The 25,695-nt window shown below is 42.9% G+C and overlaps 1 protein-coding gene across 22 annotated transcripts in view; it reads left to right on the top strand.

Annotated features, from left to right (window-relative positions):
* CELF2 (CUGBP Elav-like family member 2) overlaps positions 1-25,695 on the top strand; it is a gene marked incomplete at both ends in the record, with an annotated part of 490,184 nt that overhangs the window by 330,517 nt on the left and 133,972 nt on the right. For 21 of the 22 annotated variants that reach the window (XM_084253950.1, XM_084253942.1, XM_084253959.1 and 18 more), the window contains one exon: positions 7,845-8,041. In XM_084253950.1, the coding sequence (XP_084110076.1) occupies positions 7,845-8,041 (197 nt within the window). The remainder of the gene's footprint in view (positions 1-7,844; positions 8,042-25,695) is intronic. The other variant, XM_084253948.1, reaches the window with a different exon arrangement.

Here is a 25,695-nt window from a genome sequence, read left to right as displayed (position 1 = left end):
TATGACCCTAATTTTCATCATCCATTGCTAGCACATGAATACAGAAGACAATTTTGGTTAAAAGTCAGTGTTCAGTTGGGGAAATTCATGCCAAACAGGTGAATTCTGCAGCCTGTAGCCATGGGCAGTTAAATCAGACCAGGGGTGGGGAGGGTGTCCCTGCAGAGCCAGGCTGCCCCCTCCCACTGTAAGGTGAAGGTGGGGTACTACCGACTCCTCCTTGCAGGGGGTGGGGGTGCTAGATTAATCACTGTGAGCTCCTGGAGCACTTTGAAAATGTGAAGCCCAGTATAAATTTTCTGTGTGATGATTATTTCCCTGTTGCCATTTCTAAAAGTTCATCTAAAATCCCTCTCCCTGTGAAAATGCCTCCTCTCTGCTCTGAAGTCCACTGGACTATTTCTGATAAATCACTGAATGAAATGAGTTCCCTGGGCAGGGCTATCCTGCACAGATGCCTCAGTGCCTGCCCAGCGAGGGTTGTTGTATGTTCAGTCTCCAGGTACCCCTGGATGCCTCCAAATTGACTTCTTTGTAGGGGTTTTCCAGCTTTCTGCTTTTTACTAGCAGTCAAGTTGAGATAAGGTAATAAGGTTTTCCATTTACTGGGAGAGTCCAAACATCTGTGTTTGTGCGGCCTCTTTTGGAGGGACAGTTTCCAACTCATCCCTGGTAAGCAAATGTGTAATTTCTGGACCTGTAACAAACATAATCCATCGTTAATTCCAGCAACCCAGCAGAACACCCATTCCAAATGTGTTCTTCCCTAGCCATCCATGACTGAATCCATGTCCTGTACATCCTTAATAAATCATAGACTTGGGCCTCCCCTGGTGGCGCAGGCAGTTAAGCACAGCGCTGTGAAGCTGTCTGCGGCCTCTGCAGTGCCAGTTCGATCCTGGCTGGCCGGCGAGGGTCCCACATGCTGCGGCAGACCTCTCCTGTCGCGCCCGCTGCTCCCCTCAGCAGTGTATTTCAGTCAGTCTGCCTGTTCTGTTCCCTGCTCTGTCTCTGGTGAATCCTCTCACTCTCCCGTGCATCTGGCCTGTACCCCGGTTCTTGTATAAAATAAAAATAAATAAATCTTAAAAAAAAATAAATCAGACTTTTTCAAACTCAACAGAATGAACATACAACAAATATGGCATTTACAGGAAACTTGAATCTTTTCTTCAGAGGAGAGGAAGCTGATATATATTCAATTTAACTGTAGGGAGAAAGGCTTTGCCTCCTCTAGCTGCTAAGGGTATTTTTTGCTCCAGTTAATCTTCAGTGAGGATTCACCAGCTGACCTCCAGACATCTCACCTCAGGTTTGGGGTCCTGTTCCATAATTGGTGTGGCCATGACTCACAAAGCTCTGGCTACACATGATTTACAGTAACAAGAGCTTCCAGGGAAACACAAGAAGGCCATTAGCATCACCATCTTCTGGGTGAGGAAAATGACATGTAGAGAGTTCCTAAGTTTACCAAAATCATTCAGCAATAGTAAGACATAGCTGTGTTAGTTCAGTTCCCTGTAAAGGCAGTCACAGTAAGTGGAGGTTTTCTGCGTGGAAACCCTGAAATGCAGGGTTTTTTTTTAATATTTTATTTTATATAATTCTTACATCATTTTTCATTTTTGCACAATGTATGCATTTTCATTTTGGTTATATTCCCCATACAATTGCACCCCCCCCTTATTTTGACCCTAATCCTTCCTCTTCCACCCCCTCGCCCCCCCCCCGTAGTGTGTCTCTGGTTTATAGTTGCTTGTTGATTTTGATTTTTACTTTGTATTAATTAGTCTTTTCCTGGTCCCTTATTTAAGTTTTCTAAATTCCTGCTATGAGTGAGACCATCCGCTATTTTTCTTTTTCTTTCTGGCTTATTTCACTGAGCATGAAGGGGCATATTTTCAAAAGGAGATGCAGTTCCCAGGGAGCTTGAGGTCAGGTGATAACTGATGCCCCTTCCTAAGCTGATGACTGGTGAGTTGGGAGGATGGGGTGGGGAGGAAGGGCGCACCTCCCGAGCGGGGCTAGTCCGCTGACGTGTGGGAAGGAGCGGGTGCCATGCTCCAGGTGCCACACTGCCAGTCCATCGAGGAGAGAATTATGTTCTTAAATAATGAGCAACAACAACACGAACAATGCAGAAGATTGTTAATATTAATGAATTTCATGCCCATCCCGTTGCCCGCCAGAAGGGACCAGGCCCATAGCCAGGTTCTTTCTGCCTTTGCCTCGCACAGCTCAGTCTTGGCCCGTTTCCTGTGATAACCAACAAAGCCTGTTTCTTCATGTGCTATTACTTAAGTACAAGTGATATTAAAAAACGATTCTGGGGCCCTTTGAAAGAGTGGCCTGTCAGCTGACTGAAATGATGGGACTGCATTTAGGACATTAGGAAGAGCATTGGCACAAATTGAGAGAGATGATGCTCTGGCAGCAACAAGCCACCAGCCACTCAGCTGTTTTCATCTGAGTCTGCAGGCTGCTCTCCAGAGCCTAGGTGACACCTTCTCAGGCCCCGTGCCTTAATCACTGGGGAGCCCCAGGGGATGGCACTGGACATAGACAGGAATCACCCCAAGGCTTCAGGCAGCTGGTTATATTGTTTAAATCACCTCCCCCATACATCATCCTCATCCAAACCAGAACTGCAGAATTATAGAAATTAAGAGCCAGATGGAAACTCTTCTCTTTGTTTTATGAGTACAGAAACTGAGGTACAGAGGGGTACCTGATTGACCTGGGATCCCAGTAAGTTTATGTCTACCCAAGGTAAGGACTCAGTGGCCCCACTGTCCTACTGACTTGCTGTTGAGTTTCTGGTCACTCATTCCTATTTTTCCAAAACAGAGTCTTGATGAAATCATCTGTTTTGATGAATCTCAACTCTAATAAAAAAAAGAAGAAAAGGACAAGGAGAGTTTTATTTAGGGCTATTTAAATTGTTAAAAAATTCAGTTCTCAGTTGTACAAGCCACATTTCAAGAGTTCAGTGGCCAGATGTTGGCTACCATAATGGACGGGGCAGATTATACAGAGATTTGCACTCATTGAACAAAGTTTGTTAGCACTCACCTGGGATATTCAAAGGAACCCAAAAAAGTAAGATGGAAAAGAAGTGAGAATAATAAAATTATTGATAATTATCAGGGAGATTACCTATCTTTACACAAAATTTTTCCAAGCCAAGGCATCTTTTTATGTAATTCTGCCATTGATTGGTATATCTGCTGAAGAGGTGGCATTTTATGTCTTTTTTTCTAAGCATTAATATAAGTTTCACAGCCACTCGGCATTCCTCATACCCATTTTATAAGTTTATTATTCTTTTCATATAAAGGAAATATAGTGCAAGAAGTTGATATCCAAGGAAGAAAATGAAAGAATAAAAACATCAATTCTTGTTTCCATTCTCCAAAAGAAAGCTGCAATTCATTGGGCTTTATAAAAGCTGTTGCCCTAGAATTAATAATGATAATACAAATGCATCAAATCAGTTCTTAATTTTCATAATACGGTACTGCTCACAGGAGCCTCAGAAGATTTTGCATATCCTCTCTTGATCTAGTTCTCTGTACTAGAAAATAGAGTAGGGAAGTAGGTCAGTACTCTTTTTTTTCCCCCCCAAATGTCATTATATTTTCATCTGGCTCAGAGATTGATGCCACCAACGTCTGCTGGCTTGGTGCTCTCTAACTTGTGGTTCAATTCCACGTGGCATCTGTCCTGGAGGAGTCTTATAGTTGGCGTCTTGTCAAGAGTCAAAGCACAATTGGCGCTCAGGATCTTGTTGCCATTTGTAGGTGAGGTTCCAGCAGAGATGTATGTGCTTGTGCCTAAGGCCTCAAAAGGCCATGAGTCCCCAGGACTGTTTTGGAGCTGTTGTGATTATGTACGTCAAGTTCCTGACAAAGTTTTCTGGCAAAGAGTAGGGCCTCAATAAATATTAGCATTTGAATCTAATTCCTGCACTGTGGGTGCTGAGAATGACTGGAGAGTGCAGGTGCCCTGGAGACAAGTGACCTTGTCTCATTTTCTCAGCCCACAATCAGATTCTAGTAAATAGACGGTCTTTCTGAAATTTGGGGTAATACCCCATAAATACTCCTCTGAGAAGAGCACATTGGCTCGCTCTCTGGCTTCTGGCAAGTACTTCGAAAGGTTTAACTGATAGGTACATATTTCTGATTTCCTTAAAAGTGTCAGCACCTCAGTCCCATTCTCGACTCAAAAAAGAGCATCAGCCAGGAATAAAGTTGAGAGTCCAGAGGAAGAGGAACTTTTACACATTAGTTTGGGGTTAAACGGACTGTGGCCATACCACGACATAGGGCTGTCAATGGGGTGGGACCACCTGCCCTGCACAGAAGCTTTATGGGGAAGCTGTGCTTTTGTGTTGATGATTTGTATCACAACTATACATTGTTGGATGCACTTAAAGGATTTTCATGTCCATAGCATTTGATGCAAAGTTTGGAACAGTCATTTCTCTAGTAACAAGTGCTCGAGAAAGGTTATACTGAAGGAGAGGCACTCATGGATGTGGCCATGTGGACTGGAAAGGAAGGAAAGCTGTGGAGTTGGAGACACCTTTATATGACTATTGAGAAAATGTGGGGTTTAGAGTAGTCTTAACAGGTTATTAAATTGAACAATTTGCCTTTTCCTTCCACCAGATAGAAAGAGAAAAGGTGTATATTTCTTTTAGTGCTGCCTTTGATTTGACAGTAGGATTCTGGGGACACAGTAGGTCTTGCTCTTACCCTTGTCTGTTTATAGATTGGTGCATAAAGAACTGTTCTCTCAGCCCAAGGCAAATCAGATACAATATATAGCCACAAGATAGATTGTAAGCATTTTCTATCTTGGAGCCCACTGGGCCTGGGTTTGAATTCTGCTCCTATCATTTTATAAGTTGGTAATCTCAGGAGAGGAGTTTATTTACCAGATATGTGCATCTAGAAATAGTACTTTCTCATTGGGTGGTATTACAAATGAAAAATAATGTATGTGAAGTACCTACCACAGTGCTCACTAAAATAAACATTATTTTTATTTTAGGATATGAATTGTGTTGAAGTCTACACTGTGAAAAAAATTTTGATTGAAAAGTAGACTCATGACAGTCACTCAGTTCGATTGCATCACAAATGCGTAGAAGGGATTAACAGTAGACATGTAAGACTTGTAGACACTCTGCCATGTCCTGTACTAAACATGTGGCTCTAAGATGCAGTGAGGTGATGGCAGGTTCAGAACCCTTAGCCCCGAAACATCCCACCACCTCAGAATGAGATGAATGAAGTCTCCAAACATAAATAAAAGATGATTGATGGGAGAGGGATTATAAATATGCACTCACCAACGTGAAGACCAGAGGTATAAGATTGAGGTCCTCTTGTCAGTTTCTCCTTTTGGTACCCTCAGTGAATATTTTTTTTTGGAGGGGGGGGGAGTAAAAAATGGCCCCAGATAATGCAGGGACATTCAGGGACATTTGCTCTAGAAGTCTAAGTGTAGATGTTAGGACTAATAGATTGTCATGTAACTCCTCCACTGTGTTAATTGTGCTCTGTTCAGACAAGATGCAGTAGCCCCATTTTTTTGAACTTCCGTTCTCTGTGAGCCTCTGAGACTGGTGCAATGCCTTCCTCTTTTCGTTCTAGCTGATTGTCAACAGCAGTAACCACAAGTCTTTCCTGTCCCAGAAATGAGTCTTGCCACACTCTTAGCTATCAACATGCTGTGAACACCACATTCTGTTCTGTGTGGGGCTCTGCCACCTCCACCCGCTAAGTCAGCTCCAGAGGGTTAAAGTGTTTATTAAATCTCAAAGGACGATTTGAAAGGGAGTATAGGTGCATAAGAACCAGACACGCGAAGGAGCACTAATACAAACAAGCATTACATTACACCTAAATTGTTGAAAGCAGAATTTGTGCTCAATATTTTATTCAGCAGAACATTTTTATAACAATAAGGTTGATTAGAGAAAGCTTTGAAAGTGCTTCAAGGTAGATCATCTGATTGTTTATCTCAAGGATAAAAAAAATAAAGTGGTAAAATAGGGAATAAGAAGCAGCAGAAATTGAAGCCAGGACCCAGTGGAGAGTATTTACCATCATTTTCCTCTTTGGATTTAATTGAATTCAAAATTTCTCCTTTCCTTAAGTTTCTTTGTTTTCTAGCCATCCCTGTCTAGTCTTTCCTTTCAAGGGCTCAGGACTAGCCTAGGTAGGTCCACGGCAGGTTTAATGTACTCTGGGGTTTTTTTGATTGATTGTTTAACCAAATAAGGAAACCTGCATAAGGTCTTTGGTCTTTGAATACCTCCTTACTATAACTCCAAGTCTACAGTGAAATCACACACCTGCCATTTATAGCAAAGATTTAATCCATGTGTCCCTTTCTGATGTTTCTGCTTCTGGACTGATGACTGGGTGCCGAGGGGTGGTAGCAGACATGGCCTTGTAGATGATGACAGCCAGGTTTGCATTTATTTAGGTGCATTTTATTTTCACAGGCTGAGATGCTAAGGCTAAGAGCACAATACTGCAAATGAATGTTTCTCGGGCCATTCAGCCTTGTCACTTGGCAAAATAGGTGGATTCAGGGTGCCTGGGAGTGGGGGGTGGGGGGGATAAATGAAGAACTTATGTGATTTTGCTTTCCTATTTACCACAGCTCAAATAGATGGTCTACAAGTTAAAAGTGAACACCTTCATCATCACATTACATGCTAGTGACTAGAAAGGAAGGCATGCTCTCAGCAAGCATTCGCCCCTCCAAACCAGGCTTTTGGAAAACAACATTAAGGGAGGGTGATATGCAAAAGCTTATGTTCTTGCTCTTTGTATCAGCTCCAAATATTTACTGAAGCTAGGAGAAGGCAGACTTGCCTCTTTTCTCTCCCAAACGTGTGATTGTTTAGAACTCAAGTGCAACATCTGGAAGTCAGATATACAGAGAGCAATTTATGGAGTGTGAAAGATTTGAAATATTCAGTGTCCTTTAGTGGGAACTCAACTTTCTAGGGCTGCATTTTTTTTTCCCCCCAGCACAAAGCAGGCAATTCTGAGATCGCCTTTGCCTCTCTGAATTAAACCCTTTGTGCCTGGGTCCCATAAACAATGTGCTTTTTAAGCGGGAGCCCCCTCCCGGCCCTGGCCCTTTTCTCTGTCGTGGGCAGCCAATCGGGCTGCACGATCCGCATTGCCGGAGCACTTTCCATTCTGAGCAGCAACAACGTACTAATTTGATGCACACATGGATGCCTCGCGCACTCTGCAAATTCATCACCAGCATCTTGCATTAGTCATCTGACGAACTGCCAAGTGTTTCATTTTCTTTTCATGTGACTTTATTATTACCACCTCTCTCCTCGCTTCCAAAAACCTCCAAGAGGGGTAGGGGTGGGAGGGGGGAAATCCAGCAGAAATCCAGCCCTGCCTTTCTTTGCACACGAAAGCCAGTGTGGGGCTGATAACGCTGCGGATGTGTTGATGGCAGCCTTGCAGAGCAAGACCTGCACTTAACTTGCAGCTGCCTCCAGAGCCGGGGTTTCAAGATGTCCACGCCCCGGGTGACAGCCGGCGGGGCGCTGCCCTGTGCTCGGGCGGCGGTGCTGAACCGCAGCCTGCAGTGAGAGCCGCCGCTGCCTCGGAGAAGCAACCTAATGGTGCCTGTGCTTTGTTTTAGTTCATCAAATTTCCACGACTCATTAGGCACTTTGCCCCGTGCCCCGATTCCTCCTCCTTCCGCCTCCCCACCCCCCACCCCTCCTATTTTTTTTCTTCCTGTCCCTCTCGTGCAGCCCTAACTCTGGCTCCCGGTTCCTTTTTTGACAGTAACGGCACAGCCAACAAGATGAACGGCGCTTTGGATCACTCAGACCAACCAGACCCAGATGCCATTAAGATGTTTGTCGGACAGATCCCCCGGTCCTGGTCGGAAAAGGAGCTGAAAGAACTTTTTGAGCCTTACGGAGCCGTCTACCAGATCAATGTCCTCCGGGACCGGAGTCAGAACCCTCCCCAGAGTAAAGGTGCGCACCGCGGGGATGGCGCGGGGTGGTGGGCATCCGAGCATTGCGCGCTGCCTGGCGCCCGCCCGCGGGGAGCTAGGACTTGGAGAGGGAGCCTGCCCGCTGGCCCTGCACCCCAGCCGGAAGCCCGGCTCCTCCCCGTGCCCCCAGCAGCTTCCCAGACAGGTGGACCAGCAGGCCTGGGACGCGCGGGAGGGAGGAGCCGCGGAGGGGGAGCCAGCCGCGCCTCTGTCCAGGCGCGTGATTGTTCTCCTGAGGTCACTTTCTGAGCAGCGCAGGATTTTCTAGGTGGAATGCCTGCCTCTCTGTGGAATAGTGTTTCTCAGCCTTGCATTTCAGGAGCTAACTCTACGCCTGCCTTTACATTTTTTGCCCATGTAATTAGAATTGCATTTCACTTTTCTGTAGCCTGTGGGGACACTGAAAGGCTGTTATAAACAGTTTGTGTGATACCACTGAGATGGGAATAAGGGGACACTTTTAGGAGGGACATTCATTCTTGGGGTCTAGATGGGGATCATTAAGTGAAGTGTGCCTTGGGGGGTGGTGGGAGTGTCACCCTAGTGGCCTGAAATAGTTAGCACACCTTCAGAAATGCTTGTGCTTCAAGTGTGCAATCCAGTGCTATTTACTGCTTCCATTTTCAGATGAGAGGGGTGGGGGGTTGGGGGGAGGGAGGTTGCAGTTATTAAAATAGAGACCAGAAACCTCTGTGCCATGTGACAGCTTCTGTGTATGAGAATCATCCTTTGTGAGCCTGTACAGTCTGAAGTTAAAATATCTCCTCTGCTGCTACCTGGTCTCTGTCGATGAGTTAACCTTCGTCAGACGTGATCAGGGCATCTTTATTTAGTACTTTTGTTCTTTCTCTGTTCTTGATCTCTTAGTCTTTCTACCCAGGGCGCCTCTGTCTTTCTGTTGCTCTCTCTCGGCTTCTTTTTCTCCGGACCTTGATATTTTTGTCCAGCCTGTGGTTTTTATTTTGCTCCGGCTTCTCAGAAGAGTGCCTAAAAGCTCATTGTCTGGCATGTACCTACGCTTTAGTTAGCATGTGAACATCAACACATCCTTGTCTCTGAGACATTTCCTTACCTTCAAGGTGAAGGGATAGGACTAAATAATTGATAATAATATAGGACACTGATGTTCTGAGACTCTGGGATATGTTGAGCCATCTTTTGTCCCCCATAGTTGCTGAGGTCTGATAGGACTTTTTGGAACCTTTTAAGGATTTTAAAAGACCCCACCAATAATTACTTTATAAAGGGAACAGGCATGCTTTCAGATTATGTTCATAATACTTGTATCATATCTCTTGTCTCTCTGTCTGTCTATCGATCGATCTGTCTATCTATCTATCTATCTATCTATCTATGTAAAACACCAGGAGAATTTTCAAAGGAACATATATAGAATTTGATACCACAAACTTGATTGTCTTCTAATTTGACAAATACAAAATAAGATACCTGAAAATCAGTAGGAAACATCATGAGTTAGAACAATTAGAGAACCCTCATTGATCCCATTGCTAAACAATTTACCTACAGATTTCCCAAATGGAGAAGACTAGAATTTGCTTTACTACTTAAATTTCACAATGTTGTACTAAAGAAAGACAGCACAATACTTTGGACTGGACCTGGCTCTGCCACCATATAGGGTGACATCCACAGAAAACTTGGTCAGAGGTGCTAGCTCGTGCTTTAGAATAGTGACTACAGTACATTCTTAACTAAGAAAACATGCCTCCAAATTTCAGTTTGCTCAGCATCTGCAAAATGATTCCTGATGTAATGATCAGAGCTCCTTGTTAATATGAGGCTTGGTTACTTACATTTTAACTTTTGATGACATGTGTCTTGCCTTAGCCACAAGCCCTTCCTCTCAGGCAAGTAAGTACTTGTGCATGGCCTAGTTCTTCTTCCATTTTCTCTCTTTTCCCTGGTGTTCTTATGAGCAATGTCTTTACTAGGCTATCTTTGAGACTACACGTCTATGCTAACTTCTTGTACTAGGTCTCATGTGTGACTTCATTAAAATAGTATGTTAGCCTGGAGTTGTGGAGGGAGAAGGAAGGCCCCCCAAGGGAGCTAACATTTTTGAGCACAGCCTGTATACCAAGTCCCATGTTAGGTGCTTTACATGTTATCTCATTTAATTCTTACTGAAATCCTGATGGTAGGAGTATTAGTCACATTTGACAGATGAGGAAATTGAGGCACAGAAAAAGCTAAGACATGTAGCCCAGTCTACCCAGCTAATAAGCAGCACAGATTTGAACACACCACTTCTTAGTGAGACGGGCCACAGCCTTGGTCTGCTCTTTTTCAGGCCTTGGTCAGAGGCCCCCATTACCTGAGTGCACCCCAAGTGAAAAGAAGCAATATGTCCTTGAAGAGCCAGGCTGATTTTGTTTCTGTCTTTGTGCTTAGTTTTTTACTCCTGGGTTTAGATTGTACATCACTCCAACTCATGGTATCATGGGATGGAAGTTACAGATGAAATCATTCAAATCTTACCTTTGGAGATATAGGTCAATTCCCATTACTGTGAACTCCAAGTCTCACATCAAATATTGCTCAAAGTACATGGGCTGTCAGCCAAAGCTTGAAAGGGTTTTTGTTATACAGACATCTCTGCTGTAACGGTGTTTGTTGTGATGGGATTTGAGCTGTATGATGACATTTTTCTCAAAGGATTACAGCCCTCAGCTGCTTACTTACAGTGAGCAACAAGCACCGCCCTTCTTTACATGGATACCTGTATGTGCCATATGTTGTTAGGCTGTTCATATAGAAAGGAGGCCCACACATTTACTTTGGTGCTGGCTGTCACCAAAGCACAATATTCTGTTTTCCCAGGCTGATGGCAGAGCCTCGGAAATGAGAATTTGGGAGGTTGTCTCTAAACATGGTTTAAATGATCTAAGTAAGACTTTGGAGTGGCCCTGATTTATTGGCGTTGACATTAATGGTTCCAAAGAAAGAGACAAAATCAGGGTATTACCTAATCCCGGTGAATTCAGTATTTCCCTCACTTTGCATTTGCTATTCTGTTTCCTCTTGAGTTATGAAAACTTTTTTGTATTTTTGAAATCATCCTTTAGGAATTAATCTAAGCAATCCATTTCCTCTCCCTATAAATGTGTGTATTGATCATGCAGACTCAGCAACCCTAGGGAACCTGAATAAATTATCCCACCTACTAGGACATAAGGAGAGGATGTTTTATGCAGCAGTGTTGATAGAGTCCGTGGATGGTGAGAAATACCACACAGTCGTTAAAAGAGCATGGCTTTCGAAGTCAAACAAGTGTAAATTCAAGTTCTACCGCAATCTAGCTGTTGGCCATAGGCATGTTACCTAATTACATCTGAAAGTAGAAACAGCCCCCACAGGACTGCTGAGATGATGATGTTGTGTGCTTTGAACAGACCTAAAATATGGTAGGAGCTGTTTATGGTGGTGGTCGTTATTATAGTAGCTATTAACGTCACTGTTCTTACGAACTTGACATCTACTTGGGACAATGAGGCAAGTACATAGGTAACATAATATAAATGTACATCAGAATAAAAGATGGGCATATCTGAACTCTGGAAGATGAGAGAAAGAATGAAGAACTTGCAGCTATGGAGATAGGGAACGATGATACCCTTGCCAAAATTAAAATAACTTTTCAGGGCCGCCCCTGGTGGCTGAGCGGTTGAGCGCTGTGCTGAGTAGCTGCCCGCGGCCTCTGCAGCACTGGTTCCATCCCCAGCTGCCGGCAAGGGTCCCACATGGTGCTCAGACCTCTCCTGCCACGCCTGCTGCTCCCCTCAGCAGTGTATTTTGTTGGTCTGCCTGTTCTGTTCCCCGCTCTGGCTCTGGTGAATCTTCTTACCCTCCTGAGCTTCTGACAGTACCCAGTGCTTGTATAAATAAATAAATAAATCTTTAAAAAAAATAATAGTAATAAACTTTCAGTAAGTGAAGACGGTGTGAACACTACCGGTAAGTAGGCCGACCTGATTCAGGCGTAGGGGGGAGAAAATGTGGGGTGGCTTCTGGGAACTATGAACTTTCCCAGAGTTCAGAGGAATTGTGAAATATATGAAATGAAAATGTAAGAGAGGAAGGTCACGATGCCTAGAAATGTAGGTGGCAGTCAGTCCTAAGAGTTTCTTAATTCTCTGACAAAAATAGTTGACTTTGATTTGTTAGACAGTCCAGGGTGTGTAAAGGATATTTAGACAGGGAAAATATGGTTTGCAGGCTGGTACAATGTATTAACTGAAGTTCGTGGCGCCTGCACTGCCTGCCAGGGGAGTAGAAAGGGAAGAGTTGGGTGTTGCAGACGTGACAGTGATGGCAGGAAGGGGATTTGCTAACTAAATTGGGGCAGTGGTGACCCGGAGGTTTTGGCTTAACCAAGAGAAGTAGGAAAGCAGTCAGCCATGGTGAGAATGGGGAAAGAGAAGAATATTAAGTTTCGTTTTGATTGCATTGACTCTGACCTGCTCTCAGAAGAGCCAAAGAGGTTTTGGGCCAAGAAAAGCCTCTGGACTTGGTAGTTGGAAGGACTCGAAAGCGCTTCAGAAGGAAGGAGGTTAGGGTCGGGAGAGGGATTATATGGGTTTACATGTGGAGACTACCCTTTCTTGTGGTCCGGTCATGAAAGAAAAGAAAGCTTAGATATAGTTGTTTGAAATAAATGATAGTGAAGATGTATGGAAGACAGGATTCAGGTCCTGAAAGAGACAGAAGGACTGCCAGTGGGAGCACATGTTCTTCATTTGAGACAGCAGGGCAGTTAGGAGGAAGGGACAACACAGACATTTTAGTCTGATGGCGAGAAATAGACCTTCATTACTGTGGCCCTGGGTCTTCTCGTATAGTACATTTCTGAGAAGGTTGGGTGGAACTGAAGACTTAAGGGAACGGTTTAAAATGACTGCTGTGTGGGCCTCTCTGGTGGCTCAGGCAGTTGAGCGCCACACTGTGAAGCTCTCCGCAGCCTCTGCAGCACGGGTTCAATCCTGACAGGCCGGGGAGAAACCCACATGGTGCAGCAGACCTCTCCTGTCTTGCCCACTGCTCCCCTCAGCAGTATATTTCAGTCAGTCTGCCTGTTCTGTTCCCTACTCTGTCTCTGGTGAATCCTCTCATCTCTGGCCTGTACCCCAGCTCTTGTATGCATCAATAAATAAATCTTTGAAAAATAAATAAAGAAAAAAATAAAATAAAATGATTGTGGTGGAAACTCTGAAGGGGAGAGGCCCTCAGGACCATGGAGCAGGGACGAGCGTCAGGTTGCTCGTAGATGTCCCCACAGAGGAGTCATGATGGCTGTGGCTTGGTGGCAGTGAGTGAGCAGAGGGAACCAGAGCTGGAGATGACAGAGACAGATATGGTGGGAGGTCAGGGAGGATAGTGAAGTGAAAGAATGTTCTCTGAGGTCTGAAGTAGGGAAGCTGGTAAGGACAAGAGTCTCTCGGTCTGGGAGAAGAAGGAAGGACTGAAGGTGAAGACCATGTGTGAGTTATCACCGTGGAAGAGGCAGCAGGCATGGAAATGGTTCTGTGAAACTGGACTTGGAACCTCCAAGTAGTGGGCGAATTGTATGTTTTGGATCATCAATTTGGGGATATTTCAGTTTTTATCAGAACGATAATCCTGGTCATCAAAATTATAGCACTCTGAGAAAGAATGCTGTGTAGTGAATGCTAGGTGCATCTTTCTAAGCCCAAATAATTAGGTATTATTATTCTGAGCTAACAAGCTGGAACACTGAGGTGCCTGTGCTAAGTGACTAGAATCAAATCATTTAGCTTTGGAGACTGGGGTGTGGGACCAGACCTTCCGTCCATAGAAACCCATTGCCTCCGTGATCATATTTTACCTCTCTCTTGCTAACTTCTCAGCAAAAGAGAACTAGAAATAGGAAGTGGTTTGTGTTGACTATCAGTGTGTGCCACAGGCCTGAAGAACAAAACTTCCTTTTTTCTTGAAATGTGTTGGGAGGTCATGGTGTAACTGGCTGCAGCTGCAGCGCTTCCAGCCCAGTGTGTGCTGGGTGGGGAAATGAAACTCGGACCTCCGCTGAGAAGGGTCATTCCCTTTGGGTTTCAGAAGAGCAGCTTGTAGAGTGGTTCTGGTGCTGTGGCCATTTCCTCTTCCCTGCTGGTCAAGCTGCAGTTAGAGTGATACTGGGAACTAGTCTAGACAGCAGCTCCCCTGGGGTAATTGGCTCCTTCTTCCCTCCTCTGCTGATCGTAGCCTATGACAGAATAGACCGTCTCGGCCTATGATAGATGTCCCTTGTTTCCATGTTACAGCCTTTTCTTCATTCTTCAGGAGCCCATTATGAGTTTGTCTGAATCTCCTCCCAGTTGAGCACAATGAAAAGGTCCTAGAGAGTGAGATTAGATGGCCAGGGAATGAACAGGGAGCAATGACAAGAAGGGCCAAGGTCAAATTATACTCATTTCAGAATTTGGTAGGACAACTCTGAGTCCAGAAGGTTCTTCTGGGTGGTGACAGAATGAGAGCAGACCCTCCAGTCAGTGAGGAGACCTGTAACTGCTATTTATTGCTACAGTAAACAGTCTTTCCTAGGTGAAAGAAGGGCCTCAATTTCCTTATCCTTACATAGCAGTAATACCTACCTCAGGGTGGTTTTGCATATTCAGTGAGAAAACAAATGTGAATGCTGCCAGCATAGTCTAAAGAGTTGATAGTCTTATAAACTTGAATCTTGCCTTCTTTAAAATGTGAAAGGTTTGTGAAGAACAACTTCAACCTTTTAATTAAAGGAATTATATTGGAGGACTGGGGTGGGAGCAGAAAGGTTCATTTTTATATTTCGTGCCTTGCCTTTCTGCCTTAAAAAAAAACTGTCAGAAACTTCCCTCAGGTAATAGAAATGGACTTGGAGCCAGTTTATTTAAGCAATGTCACCTCAAAATCAGTAATTGAGAAAGAATTCAGAATGCAGGAAGATGAACCAATTTTACATTTTAATACATGCAGGTAAGGGATAGGACTTCTGCCCCAAATTTCTTGAAAACCAGGGTTGCTGCCCTAGATTTTCTGGAACAGCCCACTTTTATGAGCCCTGCCCCAATGGCCCACAGGAAGGATGCTTTCATCCTGAATTAATGTTATGTTAACAGAAATTGCAGTGTAACTTATTGTGACATCCTTTCATTTTTGGCTAGCCACAGTCCTACGGGATAAAAATAAAAAGCCATCAGAATTGTTATATTCATGCAGGCAGGGGTCTAGCACATCCTCACGAGAGGCCGGTCACTAATTACATCATGGGGTTATAGCAAAAGATTTCATAGTTCATTTTTTTGAAATGCAGTTCTAAATTATTTTGACTTAGACACTCTGAGCCCACGGGACTGATTGAGATAAATGAGAGAAATGTTCAATAAACCTCCTTTAAGTCATAGTTAGAAGGAATCCCTTCCAATGCCCTGTATTTGATGCTGAGGGACTGGAGTTTTTAATGTCTGTCCCACACAGCACTGAATTCCCAGTACATCTGTCAGACAGCAACTTCTACCCCAGAAGATAACATCTAACCTGGGTACAACTTGATTTTTACATCTCTGGAGAGAAAAAGAGGAAGAAAGGGAAGGTGAGAGAGAGTCCGTGCCAGTGAAGAAAAGATATTACTTTAGGCTCCTTCTAACCATTTTGTGTTCTTCTCCTTTGTCTGGGAGATGAACTGGTCCCCGGTTGTCCCCAGTGGGTTTGTGTTGCTAAAATGAGAATAGCAAAAGATGTAGAAAGCAGGCTCTTATCAAAAGAACAGATTTTTTTTTTTTTGGTAGCAATTTGACATGAAAAGTAAACCCAGGGCTTCTTGGCCTCTATCTGTTTGAATCCCTCCCTAAGTTCCAGGCTGATTGAAAAAAAGAATGGGTGATCTTTCAATTTGAATTTCCCAGTACAATTATAGTTTCCTGCCTAGAGGTCTTATTTGCTTTTTTAAAATTATTAGTTGTAGCCAGTGAGATTTCTCCACATTAGAGGTGCTCTTCCATCAGTTATACAATTGTCCCATCAGTTACCATACTGTGGGTCATTATGAAACCAGTCTTTAGAAATGAGAAATCCTGTTTTTTAGCCCAAAGGAGAAGTAAGTGCTGTCTAGGGCAATGCTGTTAGTTGCTCTGAAACACAATGACCTGGGACTTGGCTTAACCAGGCCTACCTTCCCTTACTCACTTTCACACCAAAGATCCCAGGAACAGCAAGATTTACTTTCTTCCTCTTTCTTTTCTCTAATTAAAATTTAATCATAGTTAAGTTATAGGTTAGAAATGTTCAGAATCCTAAAATTAAAAATATAACACACCTCACAAAGTAGTTTATTATCTGTAGTAAAATGTAAAATGTTGTTTTCTTATGTTTATAGACTGTGGAAAAAAACAGAATTTTTATTGTTGGACATATGGTTGCAGATGCTAACAAGATTTAGGCATGAGGTGTCAGGTTCTTTGTTCCTTGTCCAAATTTCACTAATCCTGAGACCATCCATTCTCATGCATTGTTTTTTAACACCAGAACCACTTACTAAAATATTGTTCTCCCTCCTGTTAAAAATAAGCATGCCAGGATGTACCACCATGAATAATGCAAAACAAGCATTATGACCTTCAAAACCATTGGAAACTGAGAAGGAATGAAAAGATAATCCGCCAGATGGGAAAAAGTAGAAACAAAGCTAAAAAAAAAATATGATTTAGCAACAGATTGATATGGGTTGATGAGTTCTAGTTGATGCTATACCTTGGCCTTCGGGACAGTTGGTCAAGAGAATTGAAAATGTTTAACCCATATTGTGAGATTTAATGGAAAATCAGGTACATTTGGGATTCACAGTAGAGAAGCACATGGCAACTCGACCAGTTAAATATATTAAGGAATCAGAGACTTCATCTTTCTCAATATTTTCATATCTGGTTTGAAGAATACATGTTGTGAAGGAACTTGTGTAGAATGACCAAATTAAGATGGACATGGATTTCAAATGACCTCTTTTTCACTGAGTCACATGGACAAACATAGGTAGCAATCAAAAAAGTACGTTTTGCTCTAAATAGTAGAGGGAGCTGGTTAGCTAACAGGGACGGATTATAATGGTAAAAACTAATGGGTTGGGGAGAATGGAGATGGCAATTGAAAAACCACAGCAATTGGTATTAGGATCAATATTTTTTCACTCTCTATGTAAATGACTGAGAAAGATGTCCCTAATCCAGTATCCACATTCTGGCATTAATTCAAATTGGAGAGATCCAATTAGAGAATATTTCAGACAATGATCAGTTTGAAGAATAAAGGACTATAATTTCTGTATTTCCATCAGAAGATCATAAATTGAAATTAGAGAAATGAATTAAATGGTTGAAAGAGAGTATCCACTCACCACTCCCTTTCATTGATCCAGAGACTGATCATTATGAAGTATTTTGGGGTTTTTTTAGACCTACTTAGTCACTGTAGGACAAGCTCTGCATCCTAACCCACAAGGGGGTCAAGACCTGTCTCTTCATGGTCATCTTCGGTGTCATCTGTAGTGTTCAAAGTTTTTAACCAGTCAGGTCCATGAGTTTTGCTGTTTTTTTTGGTGCTTTCTTTTTAGTTGTAGGTGAAAAAAAAAATGCTTCCCAAACTAATATCATTAATGGAAATTTCATCATAGACATATACAGAGATATGATAACATTAGGAAGGAGCAGGAGCATAAAGAAACAAGGCCTCCCACAAGTTAATGGTCAAAAGAGTCCCCAAAATGCTAAACATTGTCAATGAAGATGCCAGACACCAAATATTAAGGAACAGGTGGTCTGCTGCTTTTCACGAAGAACTTTTTTTGCTCCTATGTAGGCCACTGTGCCCAATATTAGGAAATGTTATTGAAGATATATCAAGGAGATGGAGGTGTTCCAAAGGAGAGCAGCATGAATCAGAAAGGTCTAGGAAGGTGAGCCCATATGGAAAGGTCTAGAAGGTTAACTTAAAAGGCCTGAGAGCATTGAGTCACAAGAATGAAAAAGGGGAAAAGCTGAAGCAAACATAAAAAGAGGAATTGTGCTCTCAAAAAAAAGTTAGAAGAAAATATGATTGAAGTTTTGAAGAATGCTAAAGTGCAGAGTGAGGCTATATATAGATAAGCTCTTTCAATTAATGCTAAACCCCAGGTTTCTGGTGCTTATACTTAAAAATGTTGGAACAGCAGGGGAAAGTGTAGAGTTTGAGCAAAACTTTTTATACAGAAGAGGTGGTGAACTTATAGAGATTATGAAAGTTCAGGAGGTAGTTGGGGAAGCTAACTCACAGCCCAAGGGGGACCTCTGCCAGTGGTCTCCCAAGATCTAATGCATAGCTCTTTTGTAACAGAGCTTAGGATCCTGGGCCCGATTTAATGTTGAATTTTATATAGAAATTAATATAGGTTAGAAAAGATGAAAGACATGGCCCAGAAAACTCAAAGTATTTACCAAAGTGCCAGTCAAATGGTAGTATAAATATGTATTAGCACCTACTGTGTGCCAAATATTATACTTAGTACTGAGAATATAAAGTTGAATGACCATGTTCTTTGCACCAACAGGGAGCAGAAAATTGAATTGTATGAAAGACTGAGTTGCCCCAAGTCCTTTTAAAATGTAGACCCAGCTTAGTAGCGTACACTTTGTGTGTGCGTGTGTGTCTTCTCGTGTGGCAAATACGCTCAAGAAGCTGTGTGCAGAGAGAGTCTGCGCTGTTTGTAAAATGAAGGTGAAGTGAAAGAGTTAGAGGAACCCGCAGTCATGTGATAGAAGGAGAATGACGTTTTGTCAGCTTGCTGTTATGTCCTCTTCCTCTTTTTCTTCATTTTTGGTTTTCCTTCTCCTTTCTCTGTATAGGATTTTTAAGACAAGAAGAGGCTAAAGTTTTATTAAATGTAACTTTCTGATGGTTCACTATTAAATCTAAGAATATGCACTTGGCTGCCCTCCTGTTGGCATAGCTGAGACATTGGCAACGTGCTGGCCAGCACCTCGCTACCCTTTCGAGGGTGACACTGTTTGGTACAGTGTCATATATATGTGTATATATGTATGTAGATAGGTAGGCATGTGTTAGCTTATATGTGTATATATATATATATATATATATATATATATATATACATATATCCCATTTTTGGGGAGGAAAAAGGCAGAGAGGAGTAGTCAATAAAAAAACAGAGCTCTCTAGGGACAGCGTATTTAAGTTGGCAAAGCAAATATTTAAAACTCAGAATCAGGGGGTACAGAGAACCTTCTCTGGATTCCAAACCTGAGTAATACTCAGAATTCTTGATTCTGATGTCCCCTGGCCCAAGACTCTTTCAGAATAATTGTATGTCTGATTATCTTGGCCCAGACTGCCATGGACATTCTATAACAATCATAGGCCTTACGCCACATTGCTTGGCACGTTGCACTGTTTAATATTGCACTGAGCTTTCTGTTGGAGGGCTTTCAGGTTTGGTTTGGTTTTGTCTTTGGCAAGCAGACCTTTTTTTGTACGATTTGTGCAAAGTTGATACTGAGACTAACCTCCAATCCACAAGTTGTTACTTTCGGGTTGTTTTTCACCTTTCATCCCAATTCCTTCATACTTCTACACAGACAGCTTTTGTTGCCAGCTGCGCTCAATTTTGCATATGGTTGATTGATGGGCAAAAGAACAGCTTTCTGTGACCAGGAGGGGAGTGAAGTTTACTGACTTCCACGGCAGGAGTCTTTAGGCTTCCTAGAGACTGTCCAAAAGAAGCTCATTTTCACACAGAAGTAGCTCTTAACCTATCCTTATGCCCAACCCAGAAGCACTGTTCATTTCAGAAGCTTATACAGGACAGCTCAGTTTGGACTCAGTCTCATCAAGATAATTAGTAGTAGAATCACAACTCTGAAAAAAACATAAGCATTTAACATCAACTTTCATAGATATTAACATCCCTCTCTAAAAAACATCATATTACTAAGGCATCCCCTACATGGGACTTATATCCTGTTTAGGAGAAGCATACTGTAATCAATACTAGTTCTCAGTAGGTTTTCTTAGCAATTAACATAGTGAATGCAACTAGTAAAGGACGTAAAATTCTTATTTTTCACATCCCAAGATTTCTCCTTCATGTCAGGTTCTTTGGTGTTTATTTAGTTGAGTGTTTGTTTTTGGCTTATGTTTATGTGTATGAATTTGCTTTTAGGTTTACAAAAAGGATGTGAACCAAAACATTTGCATGAGTTAAGAAAAATTAGTGAAAAAGCACTGTTTCATTTGTCCATCCCCCTGCTGTGCAGGAGACCTACCTTTCCTGCTACCTCCCTTAGGCAGAGAGCAAGCAGACTCTTGTACATTCACTCTCTAGACTGAGTCAGGTCCTTCCACAGCCAGACAGTAAGTAGGGATTTCATTTTTGAGATCCTGTATCACACGTACATGATGTATCCAGGAGGACAGGCTATTTTGTAGTCAAGGACCACTGTTCCTGCCCTTTTTCTTTAGGATTCAACAGCAACTTGTTAATTTTGGGTGAAAATGTTGATTTACTTATCACAGTAAAGTTTAAGGGGGACCTTTCCAGGTCTTCTTTGCCCCAAACATCCCCCATGTACTGTAACAGAAGCTGTTTGGCGAGTCTCTCGAGCGTCTAACTCCTCATCCGAGCCTGAGTAATGTCAATATGAACTGGTGGTGGTCTTAGGTCTCCTAAGGTCTCCATCAATAAGCCAAACCTAATTTTGAAAAACATTGCTTCTCAGTAGGATAAGTGACACGACATCTACAAAGTCCTTTGTGGTGTTTTTTTTTTTTTTTTAAAGGCTTAGACAGATCAGTCAGCACAAAATACTAATCTCAGATCTGCTGCCACACTACCTGCCATCACCCTGATTGAGGAAGCAGCCAGGTTCCAAAACAAGTGAGAGCAGTTTCCAAGTCCAGTCCTCTCTGCTCTGTGCCAAGCAGACTGCTGAGTGCGATGCTCTCTTTGTGAAGTGGACATCTGTCTAATAGGAACTGGATTGTACCACCAGTTCATTTTACACAGGCAGCCATACAGCTGCCGGATGGTGATGGGTTGCAGCTACTTGGCAAGTCCAATATGGGATGTGTTCCCACTGGAGGTGGGACCTGGGACACTGTTGGGGTCCCTCTACCAAGCCCACATCCCTGCAAAGGAAATGCCTCCCAGAGCCAGGGCCTTTACTCTGATCTCTTTGAAGGAAGAAAGAGACTTAAGAAAAGGTAATGAATAAATGAATACATAACTTAAAAAAATAATATTTTTAATCAGGTTGCCTGGGTCTTCCTGGCTACCCAGTTGCGTTCTAATCTGTACCTCGGAGCACAGTTTTTAAGTGGGGCATGTCAGGCTTTTACACCACAGATTAAATTCCAGGGCAAATATAGTTGTGATGCTTTAAGAGACGAAAGGAAGAGTCTCTGTCAAATGGAGATTTGGGTTGCCTGAACCTAGACTAATCGGTATGTTCAGGATACCATGCCAAAAGCGCTCAGAAGATAAGAGAGGAGCCTGCCTCTCCATGGGTTTCTCTTTCTCTGCATTTGCTGAGGAGCTACATGAAGATATGTAAAGCGATTGGTCGGGCTGCCCTGGCAGCACAAAGTGCTGTGTTGACACATATTCCATCACGTGTTTGCAATGAAAATGCAGTATTTTTAGAACACTTCAAAGTGAGGAAACCGTTAAGCCATAGCACATCCTCCCTTGCCCTCTGGCCACTTCCCTCACACCCCCAGGAAGATTGCCCCCATTTTAAAGAAGAGGAACCTGAGGCAAATATTAAGCAATATTTTAAGCAAGGCTGATAATGCCAGGGAAAAATGCTGATCTAGCCTGAGATCCAAGACGTCCTTTGGAGTAGTTTTTAATATTTCTGCCGCTTTTGCCTAAATCATGTGTGTTCCATGTGACCTTAAATCTAAGCCTTTATATTGTAGACGGAGTTCAAAAGACAACTAAGTCTCCCATTTTCTTTCCTGGCCTTCATTCAAATAAAAATAGTCACATAATACCATACTGTAAAAATCAAAGCTCCAGGCACACATTGAAAATCTTTTTGAATTTATGACACTTCTTTGCAGAAGTGTCTATCCTGCAACTGGCTTAAGTGTCTTGCAAGAAGGTGGTGGTTTTTGCATCTCTGAAACTCCTGTGCCTAGCCCAGTGCCTGGCATGGACGCGACATTCAGAATTAGCTGCAGATTGAATGAAGTGAATACCACCTCTGTGAGACCCAACACCAAACTAGATGTTTCTGCAGTGACTGCTGAGAAGCAGAGAGAGGATGTTATTCATTCCTAGAACACGTTTTGAGAACCTCCTGTGCCTGCAAGCAGTGTGCAGTGTTCCAGGGATACAAAGCCAGACGGTGTGGTCCAGGGCCTCAAGGCACTCATTGTCTTTTGGGGTTGTAAGTGTATGTTGGGGAGACAATCTGTAACATTCTCCCTTTTTCCCCTGAAAGCTCTCTGACACACTGAAGTCTCAAAACAATGGCAAAATACAAGTAGGGGAAAAGAACATCTGAGCTGTGCACAGGGTCCTACCGGGCACCTGCTAAAAAAAATCAAGCCTTCAGCTAGAAAAGCTTGAAGTACTGAGAAAAGCTGTATTCACCTTAGCTCTCAGAACTGGTCCAAAACCAGTTTCCCTCTGTCCCCCAGTCCCTAAGTCATCTCTGTCAGCATCCCCAAATATACAGGACTGAGGTGTTGCTTCCATGAGACCCTGTTACCAGCCAGTCTGTGGGCCTCACAAATTTAGGCCTGGAAGGAAAAAAAAAATAGGTCAAGTGAATACAAGCATTTTATCAATTTTGAAACTCCACGTAAGCATGGGGTATGATAGTCAGGTGTGTGTTTCTCCTGGTTTGGGTTCATCTCCATGCCATGATTAGCTTAATTTTCTCTTTGCCTACCAAATAAAATGCCTTCCAACAAAACACTGGTGGAATTGGACAGTGGTAGAACCAAAGACTGTGTGAAACGGCCTTGGCCCTACATGTGCCACCCTGCTTCTGATCACCCCTACCAACAACTCTGTGTGACCTGCTGCCTCCATGCCTCAGTTTCCTCATCTGCAAAAGGGTAGAGCTATCATATAGATTCTGAGGAGAGCCCTCAGAATGACATCAGGCCCTTGGAAGCTGTTATTGTTCCGAGTCTACTCCAGATGTAAAATTGCAGCACAGGGGGGTCAGGTGGGTCTTTGCAATCTAATATTGTCTCCCAGCAACACTGCTGTGCTCACCTGCACCCTAAACAAGCTGGCCTGTCAGTAAAAGCAGAATCAGTGCTCAGTAGTACTGACAATGATGATGCTAGCAGCACCTAATATCTATGTGAATGACTTGCTATGTGCCAGGCCCTATACCTATATATACCAAGACAATTATCTCATGATAAGGCGCACACTCACAGCTGTCCTCTCAGGCACATACTCTTTACTGCATCCATTGGACAGCTCCAGCCACTGAGACTTATGACGTGGACACATCTGAATAACTAGCTTGTCTGTGGAATTCCTGCCCCTGACCACAGCTGTTCTGCTTCTGGATCTGTCTCTATTTGTGTATCTGTGATGACTACCCTGAAGTTATACCTTTTGTTCCAGAATGTAAACTCCAGAGCATGTGTCACCCTTGACCTCTCTGTGAGCCCACCCTGTGTGTGGCAAATGTGTGGTCACCAGTTGCTAAAGTTTGTTGAGTGGAACTGAATTATTCCCTCAGCACGCCTTGGACTTTGGTTCTCTTGCCTTTTGAATTCTACCCATTACCTCCACCTAGAAATACCTCTTCTTAGAAATACTAGAGGTAGTGCCTCCTTCCCCTTTTCACTCCTGATTGTTACATCCAGGTCTTTTCGTCCATAAAGGCTCCTCTGGACTTACCATCAGGGAGAAATGTCACTCATAGAAATTCCAACTGCCTAGTCTGTACCCCACCTCCCACCCCCACCACCCCCTGCATCTACACAGGCCTTCTGTGTCCTGCTGCAGTTAGGTTTGTGCTTGTCTTATTAAAATGGAAGTTTCTTACAATCAAGGGTTATTTCAGTCAATCGGTTTACCTCACAGAACCTCCTAGAACGTAATAATAAACTGTAAGAAGCATTGTTTGAGTGATTGCCAAACCTTCAAGAGAAAGGGTTATTTTCTCCCACCAGCTTATTCTACTTTTTCTTCCTTTGGTTTCTTTTCATGACACGTTGAAATAGAGCATCCCATTGCACTGCTGGTTTTGAATCAGCTGGTGGGAGCTCCATGGAGCATGAAAAAATATTGTTTCAACTAAAGCAACGGAAGTAAGAGAATCATTTTAGGTGTCCATGTAGTGTGAAAGATGTGACATTTAAAATGAAATAAGGAAGGAGAAAAACAGTTGACTCTGTAGTTGGCATCTCTTGCCAGCAAAGGCTCCCCGCCCTCTCAGCAGGCGCTCACCTGAAACCCCGCCAGACTTACATATGTTTCCTTTGGCTCTGGCGCGAAGAACCACACTGCGGTTCTCAGGAAGAATTCCATTCTGGCAGGGACGGATGTAACAGGGAGTGGGCAGCAAACAGAGAAATGACTTCATAGGTCTTATCCATTTCTAGTTTCTTAGAACCTGTGGTGCGTGTTGGCTTTTCCCTTTGAGCCTTCATACATCACTTTGTTCATTTGGTGCCAACACACGCAACCTTTTTATGAGGCTATGAAAGCCCTACTTAGCTGAGTGTACTTTTGGAACTCTGTGAAATGAAGACCTGAAAGAATTTACCTCTGGTTGTGATCCTAGAAATTTCCTGAAGGTCACATGTAGGTGAATGGAACTGTTCCAGACTTGGCTTTTCTTCCCTCAAGAACTCAAATTATAACGGAGGAAAATTTATATCCCCAAAGGGAATGAGGGTGTGGAGCCAAAGAAAGTGTGGAGATTCCAAAGGCCCTGTCTCTTGCTTCTCGTCCCCTTGGGATGAGGTACTCTGCCAGCACAGCATGTCCATGAACTTCCTGTGCTCTTCCTGTGCTCATCCCTACTGCTTTTAATGGTGCAACCTTCCTTCCTGTTACTCAGTCTCAAAAATCTTGGAGTTACACCTGACCCCTGCCTGTCCTCACTTTCACATTCAAATCTTGTGAATTTGAGGCTTCTGTCTTCTTACATTCCATTCTTACAATCCATTCCTACTACCATTACTGTTTCTACCTATTTCCTTGAATATATTAAGCAGCCCTTCAACTGGTCTTTTCTTCTTAACACCATATTGAGATGTCAGAATAGACAGTCAACTTCACGTGCTTGAAGTGTGAAATTTGTTAAGTTTTAACATGTGTATCTACCTCTGAAGTCACCACCACTATCAAAATAACAAATATATCCATCATCCCTAAAAACTTCCTCATCTTCCTTTGGAACCCCTTCTTCGGGAATGGAAACTTACATACTGTGCCAACCATCTGCCACAGTATGTAAGTTTCTGTTCGCTAGAATTTTAAGAATTTATAGTGTGTGCTTTTGCGGGTATATGTGGGAGGGAGTCTGGCTTCTTTCATCCGGCATTATTACTTTAAGATTCAGTATGAATAATTCTTATGTAGCAACA

This window comes from Talpa europaea, assembly GCF_964194135.1.
Source record: "Talpa europaea genome assembly, chromosome: 14".
In the NCBI taxonomy this organism is placed as follows: Eukaryota; Metazoa; Chordata; class Mammalia; order Eulipotyphla; family Talpidae; genus Talpa; species Talpa europaea.
Note: the sequence above shows the minus strand (reverse complement) of the source record. Positions and strands in the feature narration are given on the sequence as shown.